At 40.3% G+C, this 14,590-nt stretch overlaps 1 protein-coding gene across 1 annotated transcript in view; it reads left to right on the top strand.

The window, feature by feature from the left end:
- The window catches only part of LOC310991557 (transmembrane protein 132C), a gene marked incomplete at both ends in the record, with an annotated part of 260,708 nt that overhangs the window by 127,241 nt on the left and 118,877 nt on the right, over nt 1-14,590 (top strand). Inside the window, one exon of the mRNA XM_083979307.1 lies at nt 12,447-12,587. Coding sequence (XP_083835433.1) covers nt 12,447-12,587 — 141 coding nt within the window. The remainder of the gene's footprint in view (nt 1-12,446; nt 12,588-14,590) is intronic.

The raw sequence follows: 14,590 nt of genomic DNA, 5'->3' as shown, positions 1-14,590 counted from the left end.
TTGTCACTATCAATACAGTTTGTCACTGGGCTGAACAACTGGAAATACAGTGAATTTCTATGTAGTTGTGTATAAGTGCAAATGTTTAGGGGTTCTACAAACAGTAATATGTTCATAGCACTTTGCATATAGTCCTTAACCAAGCCAATGCAGATGCACCAAAAACATAAACCCTTGTGTATATACAGCCCTCAAATGACCCTAAAGTTGCCCACTGGATAATTGCACTCACTGAATTTGTTTTACATCAGTAGATTTTATCATGAATGGGAATGTGTATATAGAATATAGCCTGAGAGCCTCCATCAGTTGTATGGGCTTCGTCGATTTAAGCTCCATCTGGCTTCCCCACCCTCCACAAGACTTTACTGTTTTATTCTTCAGATCATCCACATATACCCATGCTGTGGATATTCTGAACAAATGTGACCTCGACCATGCAGCTTATATGGTATGAATGTATTGCAAAGATATGTTTGAGAGACTCTGTAATTATGTTGTAATGGTGTCACCCTCTGTTGGTGACCAAATAATTCCAGGAGCTTCTGCAGGTGTCTGGCCAAACAAAAACATAAAGTATCAGTCATAGGTCTTTACGGATGGTTAAATTCTTGCACATTATGGTCCTTAAAGATCGTCTTTATCACCGTGCAGGACAGATGTATGAAGGGGGGTCGATAATGGCTACTGCTGCAGGAGGGCTGGTGGTGCCGAGGCTTGCTCTGAGCTGCAGCAGAAAGACGAAGACCAGGTCTGGAGCATAAGGCAACTGATGGCGTTTTCCTCGCTCATGCATAATTAACACACAAGCAGAGGCCAACATATGTGCACACAGGCATGTAAAAGCACTCATACATGGAGCTAAGGGGCACTCGCATGTTTACCTCATGGACTGCATGCTGAATCAAGTACACACACACACAAACACAAACACAAGGAGACACTCAAACACACACATTCTTGCTTTCCTAGCAGCTTTCATCATTATTACACAATAGTCGATTTGCAGTAAACTTATATAACTAGGGAGCCAGCTGCTCAGGGAGTGAGAGATATTTTCTGTAGAGAGATGCAGCCAAAGCTATTGCAGCGGTGTAGTGCATATATAGATGTGTGGTTATGTAGTTAGATGGTTAGGGGCTGCTCTCTCACTTACACTGATATACTGACAGTTAATTATTTCCACATTATATTATTCTTTATTATTGCCAAACCTTTTTTCTATCAGTCCAGATAGAGATTTCACATAGTCACTTTGGTGATCGAGATAATGATGTTGGTGGCAAACCCAAAATGGAACCACAAACCTCTATATATTCTTTGTCACAAGTCAAGTTTTCATCCATCATTTAACTGAATTTGCAGAAACTGAAGTTTGAACACTCAGCCCCGTAACACAGCTGATTCAATTCAATTCAATTTTATTTTGGGGTGGGACAATGCAAGTTCATGAACAAAACATGTAGCCGGATTTTAGCTGCAGGCTAATTTCCATCCATTGTCCCATACTTTGATGTTCCCTAGTACAAATACAATAACAATAAATAAAAACAAAAACATGTTATAAAATAGCAGCATTCAGTTTACAGTTCAGTTTTTAGAATAATAATACAGATGATGGTCCTCATTCTTCAGTCAGGTGCCATACAACCACTGCAGAAGAAGAGACAATGAGATGTTGCAATTAAAACATTAAAACCAAGCCACATACAAATTTACATCTATATTCATCGTATGCTTTTATTTGAGATATTACAGTCTGCTTCTATAGATCTGATTGTTTAGTTTTCCACAATTTAAAGTGGGTGAAAGGTTGCCATCATGGTTAAAAAGGAATAGTGAATAGTGAAATACACAGTAGCCTCCTGTTTCACATCTTTTGTTGCTTCCTCAACTTCTTGTTATAGGTTTTGTGCTGCTAATGTGGAATGCTTCATTCCACAAAGCCAGAACACCTTGCTATGAAAACATACAGTGGTTGGTATTTAGGCGTCTTTACACACAACAAAAGCCTCTTTTTCTGTATGAATAAATGCAATAAATTTGAAAAGTGGAAGTTTTCATGGCCGTCCGGCAGTCAGGAATGTTTGAGTTAGAGGAGGTAGCGATAGAGTGACGTTAAATAACATGTACTGTAAGAAGACAGAAAGATGAGAGTGAAAGACTTTTAAAGATAAAGCATAGATAAAAAGAAGTCATGTAAGAACAGGCAGGGGGCAAAAAACTAAAGATGGGATGAAAGAACAACAAAGGGGGAGAGACCACAGGAGCGAATTAATGAAGGCCTTCAAAAGAAAAGAGTGAGAAAAAGGAGATCAATTCAAAGTAGGCAGAGAAAAACAGATGTTCTTGCGGAGAGACAGGTTTGACCTGGGACCAACATGACTGGACTCTTTTACATCCATCTTTCAAATGTTTGTGAACTTCCCAACATGCAGCTCCTCCTCCATCTGGCTCGCTGCGTCTTAAAAAACAACCCCAACCTGTTCATTCTGAAAATTCAAAACCTTTCCCTTCCAATCTGTCCGTCACAACAACTTAAAAAAGATGCACACAGTCAAGGTTCGACCGAAACGCTCAACTGTGACCCCTAAATCTGCAACATTGCAAGAAAGTATACAAGCAGTACCAACTTGTTCCCATGAGGCCAACAAGGGATATGAATTTATTATGTCGTTTACGTACAACAATAATGACAACACAACGACACAACTACAACTACTACTATTACAACTACCAGAACTTCAACAATATGAGTACAACTAACAATAATAACAACACTTTGACAATTACTAACAATTAACACCAACAATAATTACAGTATTAACTGCATCTGCGTACTACTACATCTACCACTAACAATGATGAATAATATTATGACTTTAACTAACAATAGAAATAGCAACAATTCAACATCATCTATCTTTTATAATAAAAATCAATAATATAGCAATTTTCTAAGGGGAAAAATGGCAATTAAAATCAATACAAACAAACACGCCATGAAACATGTATAGGAAAATATAAATAGTTAATTTAGTGGGAGAACACAACAATATATTGTTGACAGTATTTATATTGTACTTAATGTTTTACATTGAACATAATCAACGGTGTACAGCTTCTCGTTAAAGGTCTCTTTAAGACCTTGATACAGAAAAAAATCCCTTTCTTGCCTTTTCAATTTGATGACAGCTCATCACTTGTTAGAAAGTAACCTTGCATCTTCTCAGTGTTAGGATCATAACAACAGATTGTTTTCGCTTCTGCCTCTCAGTAAAGCAGACAACAAGATGACAACAGCCTCTCCACAGTGTTGAGGATTATGCAGGTGGTGTGTTGAACTATTGTCGAACATCTGCCTGCGACTACAAGACTCGCTGCCATTTAACATACCGCTGCCAGTCATGAATTATCAATGAGAGGAGTGATTTAAACTGGAGGCAATCATGGCAAACTTGTTTTATAATGAATGTTTTTGCATGTGAAAACCTGTTTTTCTTACTGTAAATGATGTCGCTTCCTCCGAGCCCAGCATTTTCTACATAGAGATATCGACTAGATACTGATCCGAGAACAACTGCTTCAGCTTCCACCCCAGCAGGAGTCATGTAGAAAGCTTGTTCTCTAATTGGTCACAGACTTTACTTATGCTTGTGTATCCTTGAATACAGTTTGGATGCATTACAAACGCATTAAAGCAGATATCAGTGGAATGTTTTTGTTAATATAAGTCCTAAATAGTCCTATTTTCCGTCAGCAATCACTTACATGAAGTATTTCAGCCTAAACACGAGTCTCTCCGTCACTCTGCTCTGCTGTAACCCGAGGAGAAAATTTTCCTTGTGGGATACAAGTGTTATCCAATGAGGAGAGAGAACGGCATGAAGGGCTGTGTGTGCAGCCAAGGGATGCGCGTGAATGTGGTGACGTAGCACGAGGACCAATTGATGCCTGACAAGGGCGGGGGCTGCTAACTCATGGTGCGTTCAAAGAAACTCGTACTTTGTGTTTTTCCTTCCTGTGAAGTCATACCAGTTCGATCTGGTACGAGTTCACGGGTCGGAAGTTACGAGTGGCCGTTATAGGGAACTTTCACAGACAACAGGATGGTAAAAACACAAGCTACGGGTTACCTGGAACGCTACCAAGTCGTAGTTGTGACTTGAAGCTGTAACTTACGGTTTCAAAAGCCTGCCTTGAACGCAGCATTAGCCGAAACGGCCGTGAAGCTGATATCTGCTTTAAGCTGGACTTGTACAGTGACTCTTACAGGATCTTTCCCACATGTCCTCTCACAGAACATCTGCCGGAACAACAACTTCAGACAAACAATATGTCTTCTTATACTTTTGTCTCTCGGACACATCTGCTGCTTAACACACTGCAGCGTTTTTTTGGGGTTTTTTTCCTGACAGATAACATATGGCTCAGGCTCTGCTCTTTGTTTTGAGAAGAATGTCTTCTGGCTTTGCATTTACATTTTTAGCATTTAGCTGGAGCTTTCATCCAGTAATGAATGCCCCGAACGTTACGAGGAACCGGCAGTACTGAATGGAAAGCTCACTGTAAACCTTGAATAGCAGTGTTAGGGAAGAAAGAAGAAGCTCACAATAGAGGATTTTTTTTAACATCTTTATGACAGTCATGGGTACTCCCTGTGTAGAGAAATTAAGTTAAAAGTATATATACTTGAAAATGTCCTTCTAGATGAATACATACAGAGTGCTTGAAGAACCAATTATCCCACTTGCCTGGGCCTTAGATCCCCTCTGAATATTTATAACTGTCATCAGTTCTTACCAAACATATAAAACATTTAAAGAATTCACCCAAGTATGTTTGGTGTTTACTGAAATGTATTCTTGGTTACATGTGTCTGCTTAATGAAAGAACCAAGCAATGGAAGATCTTTTGCCAGTCAGTATCTTAAACAACAGACAGATGTCAGTGTATTTTGTAAGATTTTCGCAGTTCAGGACATTACATTTGCTTAAAATATTGTGATTGCTCCAACTAACAGCTTGTACAGAAGGAGAATGAATGCTCATTGACTGTAGTTTGAGATTTTAGAAGCATGAACCTTCAGGCACACAGATGGCCACTATCATCAACCAACGTTAGACGCTGATGTTTGGCTGAATGTAGGTTGTGACATGTGGTGATCAAAATTCAATGTGCTCATAAGAGGCCTGTCAAAATATTGAGTCACTATTCATCATGAATTAATCACACATTTTTTTCATGTTAAAATGAACCTTAGAGGGATCTTTTTTCCCCGATGCTTCTGCTATAATCATTAATAATAATGACATGACGGTGCCTTCCAGGTGGTAACTGTTAGCAGAGTTCAGCTGGCGACAACACAACACTGGTGGACTCAAATACATGATTCTTGTACAGACGTGGATATAACAAAAAGGTTCAATCAAACACAAGGTGCTCCATGGAGCGTAATTCAAATGTCAACAAAAGGCGCTCACAGTGAGGATCAAAAATCACACACTTGACGAGACACAAAAAGCTCATTCATTCATTCATTCATTCATTCATTAAGCCCTGGTGGATGCTAAAATCATCAGTCGCTTATACTGTAAATATCAGAGAACTGTTACCCTCCGAGTCTAGCAAAAAGACTGAACATCTACAATCTGTTGACATATCGATAACTTCAGGCTGTTGCTTCAGACACTTGAACCGGTGCATTAAGGCTGAGTCATCGACCCATCTGAGTTTTCATGCACAGCCAACATGTAGTGCTCACTTGGAGGAGTTTCAGCATTACTACTCACTCTTTTTTCTGGCTCAACAAAACTGAACGTTAGAGCGTTAATCATGCATCAAAAAATTAGTGGCATTAAAAGGAATTTGCGTTGATATGTTATGAGAGTGACAAGAGTGACATTTTTTTTTTTTTTAAGGTGCATTGTTGAGAAACAGAAAACCAGTATCTTGAGTCTGGATTTAAAGCGATCCGGTCGTTTTGGCTAACTTCTTGTCAGCCGATGGAGTTAGCAGTCCCCGCCCTCGTCATGGATCTATTGGTCCTCGTCCCTACGTCACCACATTCACGCACATCCCTTGGCTGCACACACAGAGAGGACCGCCCCTTTATGCCGTTCTCTCTCCTCATTGGATAAAGGTTGTAGGATACAAGTAAAGTTTTCTCCTCGGCTTACAGCAGAGCAGAGTGACTGACAGACCTGTGTTTCGGACCAAACACTCTATATAAGTGATTGCTGCCAGACGACATAACTATTTAAGACTTACATTAACACAAATATTCCGCTTACTTCTGCTTTAAGTTTATGGGCAGTTTTGGCTCAGGAGGTTCTCCATTAATCAGAAGGTCAGTGGTTCAATCCCCGGCTCCTCCAGTCCACATGTCAAAGTATCCGTTGGGCAAGATACCCAAAACTGCTCTCTCCAATCAAGATATATGACGGTAAAGAGGTGAGAGTTCATCGTCTTTCTGAAGTTCCACTGATGTCTGGTGCCTGCTGGGTGAAGACCATTGCTGAGAAACTAGCGAGAGTGTCAGTTTCCTCCAACACTGAGCCAGATCTAACCTTGAGATGCCAAGCTTCTTCTTCCGTCAAGACAGGTTACTACCTGGAGCATCTCATGTATACATCCTTTGTAGTTCTTTGTAGTCATCGTGGATCACAGCAACACAAAGCTTGTAATGTCATCCCCAGCAGATCGGGAATTGGTTTGAAGTTTTGCCGTTGGTCTTTTTTTCTCTCTTTTTCTTTTTTTTCAGGAACTCTGATAAAGTTTAAAACATTTCTTCTAATCAACATCTAAATCACTCCTCAAAAACAGAGTGAGAAGTATAAAAAATAATGCATAAAAAAGGAGCACATGAACCTTGAGGGCTGTACTTTTCCATTCTAACGCATTGTTTACCGACTTGAAGCTTGTTGAAATAACACATCCAAATCACTTTTAAGCCTTGGTAGACTCACTAAGCCCTTTGAGTTGGGTTTCGCTGAAGAGATCTGTCAGGTTTTTTTTTTTTTTTTGCCCTTTAAACCCCACAGGCTCTAAACGCATAGACTTTTGAAGCAATCAGGGCTTAATGCCATGATGGGAGCTTCCCTGGAGTCGTACGAATTTACCAAACACCAGGTTTTTTCAGACATTGCTGTGGAGACAAATACTTTTACTGAGTGAAATATGTTTAAGCCCTGAGAACCTGAATGGGAGCAACTGTGGTCACTCTCAACACACTTTGACATCGGTCACCTCATTTCTTGTCATTTCTGATGTCTGAAAACGGTTCACTGAGCTCAATTAGCACACACCACCTTCTTTTTAAATGCTGTGACCGTGTGAACTGTATTTCTAATAAGTCTGTGATGACTCAAGGCCCTGGATTTTTTTCACAGGGCTTCCCAGGCGGGCTCCCTTGAATATCATTTTGTCTATTTCATTTATGTCAGTGTGGCTGGTTAATGGCCAGCCTGCTGTCCTTTTCAGCACCCCAGGCGCGATACTGCTCAAAGATCAACCGCTTCTGAATGCGTTGATGTTTGCGACAAAGCTCCAGCAAGGTGCGGATGAAAACAGCTGGACTCTTATCAGTAACACTGCAGTGATTTACTCTCACATGGAGTCATGCGTGTGACACACAGGGCTGTGTGACCTTGTGTCAGTGCTGATTGTGTTCCTGTGCACAGTCATTATTAGGTGTATTGGTGTGTGTGTGTACGCCAGAACCTCATTTCCCGAAGTGTTGAACAGTCACATATAATAAATTTCAACACTGTTTCTTTTTTCTCTTCCGTTGGAGGATTTTGAGGTGGAGAGAGTATTTAAAGAGAAAGGGAATTAATTGGACTTAAGTGATGCTTATTTAGCAGAACAATCTGTTATCCTCTTCTCACACATATTGCTTGCTTTCCTGGGTCAGTAGTCCTGTGTGGAACGGCTGAGCTATAAATATGCATCGCCTCATTTGCATTCATCTCCTTCTCTTTCTCCATTCAACCTTTTACTTTGGAGAACATAACTTGTGTCAGTTTAGTCTTGTTTCCAAAGGGGAAGGGGAAGACTCCGATGTTATGGTCGATAATGTATGCATAAAACCTAACAGTAGCAGGCAAATGTTTTTTTCTTAAAACTGATGTTATGAGACCTATTCCACAAGCTGGCTTTTTGCTTTGGTGTAATTATGTAGTGTCTCTTACCATAATCAACCAGCAGCTGAAGAGTAAAACCTGAATATTTAAAATATCTCTTGGGAAATGAGCCAAAATAGAGCAGAACTTGAATCTGCATAAGTGAGGTAAAGAGACCCTCTGGGGGTTATAAACAGGACAAAAACAGAAAGAGAGACATCTTCACACTGACAGAAACATATTGTGCATAAGCTTAAATTGGGATTTTTAAAGAGATAAACTGTGTTCACATTGTAGATTTTGCGGTTGTTTTTTATTGGCATAATGCCACATTACTGTTCCCCTGCACTTACTCTTTATTTTCCCACTTGGAAAACTAGTTTTAAGGTGCCTGCAAACAAGCCATTGCTCCAGATAAAAAAGAGAAAATCAATTGTAATGCTCTGTGAGCTTCTCAATGGCCAACAGGAGCAGAGTGTAGCTGTGAATGAGTGTCACCCAGGGAACAGGAGATGAATAGGTGCTCAGTTAATATTTTTGGTCTAAGGTTTTAAGTGTATTGCACTGAAATCGTTGCCTTGGCTTTGATAGCATCAGAGAAATGTTGTGTAAATGAAGCTCATTTTTCATTTCAGAGGAAAATTAGAAAGCAGAGGCGACAAGTGATATCTATAAATATATCTGTTGAGGTTTATCAGACAGAACGTGTTGCAGATCACTCACCCAGCTTCAAGAAGGAAGCAGTGTCGCTTACATGAAAAATAAAACAAAGGGTGATAAATACAGAGAGTGAGGGGTGAATGAGGCAAAGTGGAAAAAAAGGAGAGTATTGGGAGAAGTGTTGCCTGTCTTCCTGCATTACCTAAAAAAAACAAACCAGAAAGACGCAGAAAGAACAACACACACTCGCTTGTCAGGCTCTGTTGCTGTATACAGATCTGACAGAAGCAGCTTAGGGATGCAGCCTTGTCCATCATCTCGCTTGTTGACAGACATGCACACACACACACACACACACACACACAAAGTCCTGACAGATGCACCATGGGACAATAGTGTCGCTGTGTTTTCCTATATGCAACTGTGTGTGCGTGTGTTTTTGTGGTTTATGTGTGTTCATCTGTTCCATACATCATCTCTGAATTTTAGGGAGGAACCACTTAAAGCCATAGATTCATAGATGATGGGTGACTGGTGATGCTTTTAAAGGAGACATTTGTAAGTTTTGCTAATGCTCATTAGCTTTACTCGGCAGGATCTGTCTTCAGCAGTGGAAAACATTAATTTTGTTTTGTTTCTACTTTTATTACTTTGTTTACTGAAGTTAGCATGCTAACCAGCTAGCCCCAGCCTAATTGGACTCTCAGTCTGCCACTGTGGTGTCGAGGTCTTGTCTGTAAACACAACGAAGGCTGAGGCTAATATATTGCTAAGACCGGTGGATAAACAGCTGTTAATGCTAACACTCATGTAGCAAAAGTGATTGTATATAACACTTACTACTAACTCATTTATAATGACAAAATACTGTAAATACTAACTAGTGTTCATCCAGACTCTTCGTGCTTTTCTCTGGTGAGGACATTTACATACTTAAGAGTGGCAACAATCAGTGAAGCCCCCACAATATGGTGTCTCATCCACCCTGATCTGTACTTTCCCAAAATGGTATAATATGGAGTAAATGCCCTACAATTGCACCGAACGTAGGTATTTTCTGCTTGTTTTGACACCGATAATTGTCGCAGTGTGTGGCTGTCACTCTCCAGGTAGCATGTCCGATAAATGCTCAGTGACAGGGCCCTACTTTCTGTAATGGTGGTGGCTTTGGGCTAATGTGGGTGTGCAGTTTTTTACGCCTGTCACCAGTTTGGATCCTCGTGTGGCTGCGCTGCTCAAACCCACCTCTACATGTGTCTTGTATGTATTTTAAGATGTTATTTCCATCCCATTTCCATTTGATTTTGCATTACCAAGAATGAGGCCTCTGTTCCCACACGCTGCAGAAATTTTATTACTGAAACTTATTTTTCCGGCGTGTTTTATTTATGATACGTCTTTGCCACGACCTTGTCTTCTAAGAATCTCTAGGATAATCTTTCCTGAGACACTGTGGAGGCATGCATTGCTGTTCCCTTATACTCCATACCTGTCAGTCTGTCACTCACATTATATACGCCTGCTTTTGTTTTGTTTTTTTCTCTCCTCCTTCTTTTTCTCCTTCTTCCTCTTCCTTCTCTTATCCTAACTCATTGCTTTGCTTTACACACTTTTGTTGCCACAGCCTGGGTGCGGTAAATTTCCTTTGAAGTGGATTATCTTAAATTCTGGGTTGGTGGAGGAGTAGGGCTGAGTGAATAGGAGGGAGCGAGGGAAGAGGGTGAGGTTGGGATGAGATAGAGCTGACAAAAAAAAAGAGAGAGAGAGAGAGAGGGATGGAGAGAGGAAGCAAAACAAATGGTGCTAGTTTTTTTGATTTTATGTAACATTCAGCTGTTGAATTATAAAAGAGGTTTTAGAGGGACCGCCCGTTATTTCTACACTGTGTTTCCTTGCGCATGCACACACACACACAGCTTGGGAGCTACTTACACACACCAAACAATGCACTTCATTTTTGCAACTTTCAATTTTTTCCTAACCATGGCACATAAACAACCTTCAACAATGGTCAACGGGGGAACATTTTTTCCTCCTTTTAAAATAAACCAAGAAAAATTAGTTCAGAACGAAACACGCACACAAAAAAGTGGGTTTTCAAGTTTTCACAGGAGGGCCATTCCCTTGTGCTGAACACCAAAAAGCACCTTGTTTAGGTCATTATACAGCACGCACACACATAGACAGGTGCATAATGTATACATACACACTCACAGGCAAATGTACAGAGTACATCGAGGGACCGGGCTTGACATATTTGCAGGCTAGTTTTTGGCACGACATGAAGCGAGACAAACACAAGAAAGTAATAATGAGAGAGGAGACAAAGAGGGTTGGCAGTTTTATTTTTTCCTCCCTTCACTTCTGTTCAGAGGAAAAAGGTTATTGCAGAAAACGTCTGTGCTGGTATTTGTTGTTTGCCAGAGACCATTGTAAGTGTGTTAATAAGAGAAGCAGTAAACAAGCTTGTGTGCATGCGTGCCTGTAAAGTGTGTTAATAAACTGAGGGAGGGTCTTGTCAAGGTGATAACAAAACACACAGGGACGGATTAAGAAGGGAGAGAGAAGGGGGGAAGAAAGTAAAGAGATTAACCATAGGATGCCTTGAGATTGAAGGATGGAGGAGGGACATGGAAGGGATGAAAAAGGAACATGGGGAAGGAAGGGAGGGGGTAACACAACTCACATAAGGGAGGAGGAAAGGGAGAAGGAAAGATGTGTAAGAGGCAGAGAAAAAAAAGAGCAAAGGGAAGATAAAGGAGGAGATCTGGTGAGGAAAAAAAGGGTGAGAGAGCAACAAGGGAACGGTATGATAAGGAATGATGGATAGAGAACAAGGAGGAGATCTGGAAAAGAAGGAAGGGGAAGGGATAGGAAAGACGGGGACGGAAAGGAAGGGATATGAGATCTGATAGAAAAGTGAGTAGGAAGAGTTGAGAGAGAAGGAGGAGGAAAAGAAAATCTGGATGAAAAACGGGGAACTGAAGATAAAAGAGAGGAAAACTGGAGCAGGGGAAGATGAGGTATGACAGAAAGTGAAGGACAGGTAGGAGAGTTAATATATATCTGTGTGACAGTGTCAGTGAGATGCGAGTGAGAGGAAAAATGGAAAAAGAGTTGAAGGAAGCGCTGATAAGAAGGAAAAGGAGGAGAAGCGCCATCCTCGCTTTATCAAAATGAAACGAAAAACCCCAAATCACATCACTAAGAAATTGCACCGATTCATTGTTTCCTTTCTCATCAGCAAAAATCCCATTTTGTGTATTAGAAATAATCTCCGACTCCCACAGCCCGTTCATCCTCCGCGGAGCACTTGTGGTTAACTTTCACCAGAGCTTCTCCCTGTCACTGCTTCGTCTTCCCTCCCACCAAAAAAGGAAAATACCGTGGGAGTTGGCACCATGCTGCGTGAATCAATTCTAAAAGACATTTTATAAAAAGAGACGATGGCACGTATCAGGGATTAAAGAAAATCAGCGGGAAAATCAGGGCAGGGGGGAATTCCAAGCGAAGAAAATTCAATTTTAAGCAAAGTCCTCTCCGAACTGTCACTGTGGCAACTCAGAGCCTCTGTTTCCTCTTTTGTTTATGATGTGCTTGTGTGATCTTTAGATTATAACTTCACTTTCTCTTTCTTTTCTTTCTTCCTTTCTCTCCCTGCAGGGTGTGGTTCCAGTCAGGAATCAACTTCCTGGCTGTGAAACCCAGCAACCTTGTCGCGTGGGAGATCAAACAGGAAATGGCACCGGGAAGCAGTTCGTTGGCGGTGATGTGTCAGAGAAAGGCCTCCTCCACAGCAGAGAGGTAGGACTGAGAGCTCACATATTTTTTTTCTTCCACTTTCATCCAGCAGCTGGTTAGCTTCTTTTTTTCTCTCTCGCTCTCTCTATACAGAGCATTTGTGGGCGCAGCATAAAATGCCTGAAAAGGTCTTTGATTATTTGACATCAAGGCCGTGAAACTGTTAATGCCCTGCACTTGTTAATAAGAGATCTTGGTTGTTTTTGCGCTGACAGTTTCTCTGAAGTAAAAATTGTCAGTTCATTAAAAAATGGCTTATTATACCATGCAGCGAGTGTGATGTGACAAAGAAAAGAAAATGAAATATTTATCATTTGTGTATCCTCCACTCTGGATGGGTACAGTTTTCCAAGAGCCGTCTTTAATCCAGATTCAGAAATTATTGAACACTTTGGACAAATGTGGGGAAAAGCTTGTCTTTGTTGTCTGTTAATTGGCTGCTCGTCTGACCTTTGACCCCCAGCCTGTATTCAATACCCAGGAGATGCGTGCGTATCAGGGAGCAGTCACATTGATAGACTCTGGTTGAGGGTTGAGGTTACAAGTGCTTGTTTTGTCCACACGTGTGTGTAGTGCACACTTGCACACACAGGATGGGCTGTGGAGAGCACCGACCCATGTGTCATGCTAAATTTGCTGTTCACTCGGTAATTGGCCTGTCCTCGTGTAGTTGATTATATCTCTGTGCTTGTGTGTAAGTGCTCCATTTGGTCAGTAGGGTACAACTAATGGAAGCATATTGAATATACCCTGATTTTTTTTTTTTCCCATCATTTTGTTGCTAACGTGGTCAATGCGGTTAGGTAGTTAACAAAAGAAAATAACAAGATCAAACTTAATGGGATTGGTGTGGCTGTGACATCAGACTCCACAGTGGTGAAAAGAAAAAGAGCCCTGTAAGTGTAGGAACACAATACAATGCATGATGAACAATTCAAATACATTAAATGAGTAAAAATAGCCTTGATGCAGGTTTTACTCTCAAACTGCTCGCAATCAAATGTATTACTCACAGAGAGCTCATGTGAAGATTGACAGTTTAAAAAAGAAGCACAGTGGGGTTCAGAACAGTTATTGTTAATCACTGTCACACTTTGAAAGCCAAAAGAAATCGTTAAACGTTGATTTTTCTCATGTATTTTTGAACTGCTAAGTGATGTGTTTAACTGCTGCTTTTAAGTTTTGAATCAAAAAATGTATTCCTTGAAATATAGCAAATATGAAAACCTGTAGTACATTTTTTATTCAAGCTTACTTTGTTAATATAGGTAACTGGTTAGCATACTAGATTTGTTTTGCAGTCAGATGATCAGATGATTACATCTTTTTTAAACAGAACAAAACACAAAACACAATGAAATGTAACACAAAACCAACACATAGGAGCTGACTATAAACATGATGATAAAAGTGCCAAAAAGTGCTCAAGGCTCCAGCAATCAGGACATAAAAGAGAGAAAAGGGTCAATAAAAAGAATGACTGCAGAAAAAAAAAATCTCTGGACTAAAACCAAGGTTGACAGAAGTTTAAAAGAAGTTAAAAACAAAGTTATACTCCCCTAGAAATACATTTAAAACCCACATAGAAAAATAAAAATAAAAATGAAAAAAAATACGTATACATGATGTTGTGGTAGTTCAACTAATACCAGACAAAACATGTTTGTCTGACTTAAATTAATTATTAGAAGAAGCCTGTAACAGCATATATGAGATGTACAGGACTGTAAAGTTGTCCATGTATTCACCATATGACATATTAGCAGTAAGGAGTCTAATCGCCACCTATCGTAGCAGATTGGACATAGCTTGGTCAATAAATCGATTCCCTTCCTGTTTATACAAGGACAAGGACAGTCGTCCGATCAAATGGCCTGTTTGAGCTGAAGTCGTAGCTCAACTGCACAACCAGAGTCTGATATACATATACACACATACACACACACACACACACACACACATGTGGACATTGTGTGTGAGGGAGTATGAGATGCCATATTTAGCAT

The sequence above is a fragment of the Trachurus trachurus genome (genome assembly GCF_905171665.1).
Source record: "Trachurus trachurus genome assembly, chromosome: 9".
In the NCBI taxonomy this organism is placed as follows: Eukaryota; Metazoa; Chordata; class Actinopteri; order Carangiformes; family Carangidae; genus Trachurus; species Trachurus trachurus.
The sequence above is the reverse complement of the archived record's forward strand: the minus strand, read 5'-3'. Positions and strand labels throughout refer to the sequence as shown.